At 48.1% G+C, this 5,000-nt stretch overlaps 4 protein-coding genes across 4 annotated transcripts in view; 3 read left to right on the top strand and 1 right to left on the bottom strand.

Moving 5' to 3' along the window:
* The window catches only part of CNH01250 (hypothetical protein), a 2,146-nt gene extending 2,111 nt beyond the window's left edge, over window positions 1–35 (top strand). The window contains exon 7 of the mRNA XM_572315.2: window positions 1–35. This exon is cut by the window's left edge and continues 263 nt beyond it. The gene's annotated coding sequence lies outside the window, so the exon portion shown is untranslated.
* A 714-nt stretch (window positions 36–749) lies between these two features.
* Window positions 750–2,460, top strand: CNH01240 (cytochrome-b5 reductase, putative). The gene is made up of 9 exons (XM_572314.2): window positions 750–893; window positions 957–1,014; window positions 1,083–1,114; window positions 1,174–1,213; window positions 1,281–1,374; window positions 1,435–1,623; window positions 1,671–1,737; window positions 1,793–2,024; window positions 2,077–2,460. The coding sequence occupies exons 1-9, from the start codon at window positions 840–842 to the stop codon at window positions 2,367–2,369; spliced, it is 1,059 nt and encodes a 352-aa protein (XP_572314.1). The 5' UTR covers window positions 750–839; the 3' UTR covers window positions 2,370–2,460.
* On the bottom strand, window positions 2,441–4,716 carry CNH01230 (cytochrome b2, mitochondrial precursor, putative; the record flags this gene model as incomplete). The annotated part of the gene is made up of 10 exons (XM_572313.1): window positions 2,441–2,540; window positions 2,592–2,665; window positions 2,715–2,853; window positions 2,908–2,995; window positions 3,051–3,592; window positions 3,642–3,757; window positions 3,809–3,878; window positions 3,937–4,173; window positions 4,218–4,415; window positions 4,468–4,716. The coding sequence occupies 10 exons, from the start codon at window positions 4,714–4,716 to the stop codon at window positions 2,472–2,474; spliced, it is 1,782 nt and encodes a 593-aa protein (XP_572313.1). The 3' UTR covers window positions 2,441–2,471.
* The window catches only part of CNH01220 (conserved hypothetical protein), a 1,693-nt gene continuing 1,368 nt past the window's right edge, over window positions 4,676–5,000 (top strand). The window contains exon 1 of the mRNA XM_024657650.1: window positions 4,676–5,000. This exon is cut by the window's right edge and continues 199 nt beyond it. The gene's annotated coding sequence lies outside the window, so the exon portion shown is untranslated.

Below are 5,000 nucleotides of genomic sequence, written 5' to 3' on the forward strand. Positions count from 1 at the left end.
CATACTCAATTACACGATGCATGGAGGATAATTAATTTGTGGATCTCTGAGCAACTGTAGATCCTGGAGCGTTACGGCGATGTAGGCGAAGATGCATGGAGGTAATATGATTGCAGAAATAAAGGACAGACCCTGTGTAGACAGTGTCTTTTGATACTGATCAGACAGGAGGAACAAAGTGTTGTATTTCGAGCAGGCATAAAGGACCTAATAGATCGAGCCTCCGAGCCAGAGCGAGTATATAATGACCCGCTGAAGACTTTTTTATGGTCCAGCTATCATGATAAATCGTCACAATCAATGTATGTGAAGGCCAAGGCAATAATCTCTGCAGCCAACAACACCCCCAGCATCATGTTGTTGAGCAAACGCCCCACCCCGATGATCCGCACTATTAGTACTAACTACTATCATCATTCCTACTCCTCCTCTTCATCATTCCAAGACGGTCGACCGGTCAACTGTCCTTAAATCACCAGTTACTAATAATAATAATAATAAAAAATAACCTCATTCGCGCCTGGACCTTCTTGTCCTTCACCACCCGTTGCTTCAGCGAGGAAGGAAAAAAAAGACTTCTTCTCTCATCCCCATTAATATAGCCATACAGAAAAAAGTCCCGCTGGTAAATTGCTGATAATTACGTTACGTAATAATGATTTTGCGGAGAATTTCGCTTCTGTGATCTCACGTCATGGTTTTTTGCATACGTTGGCTTGCGGTGATTAATTATAAAAATGGCTCTCTTCCCAGACGTCATTCATTATATTAGAAATATTTCTTTATTTTTCATCTATACTCACACTTTCTTTTACATCTGACTTTGATAAACATCCATAATGGCTGCCGCTAGGTTCCTCTCTTCTGCTAGGATTGCCCGTCCTTCCGTCATTGTGAGTGTATTGACGAAAATTGTCAGCTCCTTCGAGCAGACAGCTCATGCTCTGCTATAACAGTCCAGGACTGCCGCTCAGTACCGAGGCTACTCTTCTGCTGCTCCTTCCGGCGGCGCCAGTGAGTTCTGTCCTCCTGAAGGGACTCCCTAGCCCTATAAAGTTCAATCTGACTTAGACGTAACGCAGACTGGCCCTTACTCTTGTCTGTTGCCGGTGCTGTAAGCTTTATTAATCCTTCCCATGTTCCTCGACGTCACGGCTAATGTCGGTTTAACAGACCGGTGTCGGTGCATACGCGTACCTCCAGTACAACCCTTGTATGTCATTGTTCTAAACATCTGCCCTTGGCATCGTAGTGATGAAATTGGTCTGATCGTTTTCCAGCTGTCAAGAAGGAGGTCGAGGCCAAGATCAAGGGCGCTGAGGCTGAAAAGGCTGCTGCTGAGCGTACCGCTGCCGGTATCAGCGCTTTCGTCAAGTAGGTCGCTCGACTTTTGTTCTAACACAAGCAATCTGGCTGACTCTTTTATGTGATCAGGGACACTTGGATCCCCTTTACCCTCGAGAAGGTTGGAAAGTACAACCACAACACTAACATCTACCACTTCAGCTTTGGAGAGGAGGGTAAAGACAAGATCTCTGGCGGTGAGGTCGCCAGCGTCGTCCTTTTGAGGTCTCCTGAGGGTCCCGAGCAAATCAAGGACGAAAAAGACAAGCCTATCATCAGGTCAGTCAACATTTTATATCTGATTCACAAGTGCTGATTTGCAACAGGCCTTACACCCCCATCTCGCCTCCTGATCAGAAAGGCTCCATTGAGTTTATGATCAAATCGTACTCCGTACGTCTCTTCTGGCCCCGTTACGTGAATATAGCAACTAACTCGTTTGATCTAGGGCGGCAAGTTCACTCCATTCCTTAGCAACCTCTCCCCTGGTCAGCAGGTCCTCTTCAAGGGTCCGCTTCAGAAGTTCAAGTACCAGCCCAACAGCTTCGAGAAGGGTCTCTGTATCGCTGGTGGTTCTGGTATTACCCCCATGTGGCAGCTCATTAATCACTCCTTAAGCATTCCCGAGGACAAGACCAAGTGGACTCTTATCTACTCCAACGTCTCTGAGGCTGATATCTGTATGTCAATCTATCTCATTTTGGCAGTATCCACAGTTAACGCAAATAATAGTGTTGAGAAAGGAGTTTGACGCTCTTGCCCAAAAGTACCCCGGCCGTCTTGATATCAAGTACGTTCTCGACAAGGGACCTTGGGGCTGGAAGGGTGAGACTGGTTACGTCACCGCCGATCTCATCAAGAAGACTTTCCCCAAGAACGAGGGCGAGAATATCCGTGCATTTGTTTGTGGTCCTCCTGGCCAGATGAAGGCCGTGTCCGGTGAGAAAGACGGTATGAAGCAGGGTGAGCTCGCTGGCGCCCTCAAGGAATTGGGTTACACTTCCGATGAGGTCTTCAAGTACTAAAAACTGAGAAGAAGTAGTGAAGTTGATGGATAGAACTAGAAAGCAAGATGCATACATTGGACAAAATCAGCGTTGTTGTAATAGGTTCTGATGGCTACAGTATCATTGTTTCTCGCCAGGACCCCACATGGGCTGGTCAAAAACAAGAGGGTCTAGCGCTTTGGTATTGAGCTGTCGCAACAATTATCAGTACGTTGGGGATACATCATCAACTTTGCTCACCAGATGGGGACCCAGTTGGTCCAATTTGGTCACACCCAGTAACCTCATTGTGGTTTCAATTTCGTCCCTCATGACTGATCTCATTATTAGAGCCAGTCTCCGCAGAGAAAACAGGTTACTCACTTTCTATGGCATGCACCACTCCCTCCTCTCCGTAGGTCAGAGAATAAAGGAAAGGTCTACCCATACCGACGCCTTTCGCTCCCAAGCAAAGAGCTTTAACGACGTCTGTACCTCTTCGACAACCTCCATCGATATACACCTACACATGGATGTGGATCAGCTGCTGATGGGGAAATCAGCCAACTGAGCTTACCTCGCACTTCTTGAATATCTCGGGGCAGATCTTGTTCATTTCTAATAATGTGTACATTGCTGGGGGTGATCCATCAAGGGCACGTCCTCTGCATTATCATCAGCCTTTATCTCAGGAGATACATAACGGGGTTTGGGGCTTACCCATGGTTCGACAGGTAGATGGCATCCACACCCATTTTTGCCGCCTTCATTGCATCTTCCGCCGTCTGTACACCTTTCAACCCGATAGGCAGCTTGGTATGTTGCCTCAACCATTCTATATCTTTCCAACTCAACTTGGGGTCAATAAAGCCCCCTACACTCCTCCCAATACCACCACCCTTGTTGTCCGATCCAATTTTTCCTCCAGATATACCACTTGCAACCTCTACTTCTGCCCGACTCCTCTCATCGGCCTCTCGTTTTCCCGGGGCAGGGGCGTCGACAGTCACGAAAATCGCTTTCAGCCCCAAAGAGTTGATTTTCCCTAACAAGCTTTCGGTCTTGGGGCGGTTACGGTCAACATAGAGCTGCATGAAAAATGGCTGGGAAGGTGACGTTGCGGACGATATAATGGAAGGTAAAGGGGCTGATGCGTTGGTGGAGATCATTTGGATGATGTTGCTCTGACCGGCGGCTTTGGCTAGAAGGCATTCGCCCTCAGGGTGGGCGAGTTTTGCCATACCGGCTGGAGAGATGAAGATCTGGGACAATATTAGCCTTGTGAATTTGAAAAGATAATGCCCAACTTACAGGCAAGGATGTATCTTGCCCCAGCATCTGGGTACGAGTATCAGCAATCTCAACGTCGACCAGTACTCTTGGCCTGAAGAGAATGGAATTGAAAGCTTTTCTATTCAAGTCCAAAGCTGCAGTTAATTGTTAGCCTTGAGGGGTGATACAGCCCTGCATAGACTCACTGTACTGGTCTGTAGCGCCTGAAGACATGTACGCCCAAGCTTTACTTGTCAAGTTGGCTTTGGCGGCGGCCTATAATACATCATCATCATCAGCTTCCTGCCTCAGCCCACAGGCACATTAGACTCACATCAAAGTCAGGCAATCCGATGATTTCAGCTAGATCGACTCTCCTCTGCTCCCCATCTTCCTTCTTCTTGTCCACGACTTTGGGTAATGTCGCGGGATCTACTAAGCCAACCATGGCTTTGGGGTCTAAACCATCCTCAACTGTTCCAGGAGGGTGAATAGGCTGGAAGATGGCAGTGGCATCGCGACCTGCTGCTCTGTAGATAGGAGAACTACCACCTGGGTGGGATTCTGCAAACTTATACAAGTGTCAGTTTCACCATAATAGACTGAGCGACTCACTTCTGTTAAATCATACACCTTCCCATCGATGACCACCCAACAATCGTCTGGCTTGTTATGCTTATTGACTTCACTGTAAGGTATGAGAGCCCTCCCCGTCGCTTGGTCAATGGGAGCTGATGGGTCTGGGAGATCCTCATCTTTTAGATGAAGAGGGCGCAAGAGAGTATAGGATATGGTCGCCGCCAGTGTGGCGGCCTGTTCGGGTTGCTAGTTAGCCATTATTCTTGTAATCTGCTCAGGAACCTACTATTCCACCCAAGAGCAAAGCTCTCCTGTAACCTTCACTGGTCTTGTTCTCAATGGCTACCGCTGAGAAGCCTCGTCTGGCAAAAGGAAGCCTAGAGGCGACCGCCGGGTATCTTGATCTGATCGCAGCGTGCTGGACGCCTCTCCGGAAAATAGTTGTTCTTGCTGTTCTCTCCATCGTCGCTGCTGATGTTATTTCAAGTTTCTTCTCATCGCCCCACCCTCTTTGTGCATATACATATTCTCCCATTCGACCGCTCCCCTTGCCTTCTGACGCTCAAAATATTGCCGGCCGGACCGAGCATCCCGGCCGGCGGGAATGGCCCCTTCCGAATAGCTTCCCGATGACTTGGTGTGCCTCTTCCACGTGGGAATAGCCGTAAGTTGCCGGATGCCGGGGTCTGATATTCGGGGAGACGTGTTCGGGAAAACCGAAATGGCAGAACAATCACAGAGAACAAGTTGGACACATGTGAAGATAACTCGTCTTGACTTTGTACTTATTAGCTCACACAAGACCGACACAGAAAAAGC

Source organism: Cryptococcus neoformans, assembly GCF_000091045.1.
Source record: "Cryptococcus neoformans var. neoformans JEC21 chromosome 8 sequence".
NCBI classification, from domain to species: domain Eukaryota; kingdom Fungi; phylum Basidiomycota; class Tremellomycetes; order Tremellales; family Cryptococcaceae; genus Cryptococcus; species Cryptococcus deneoformans.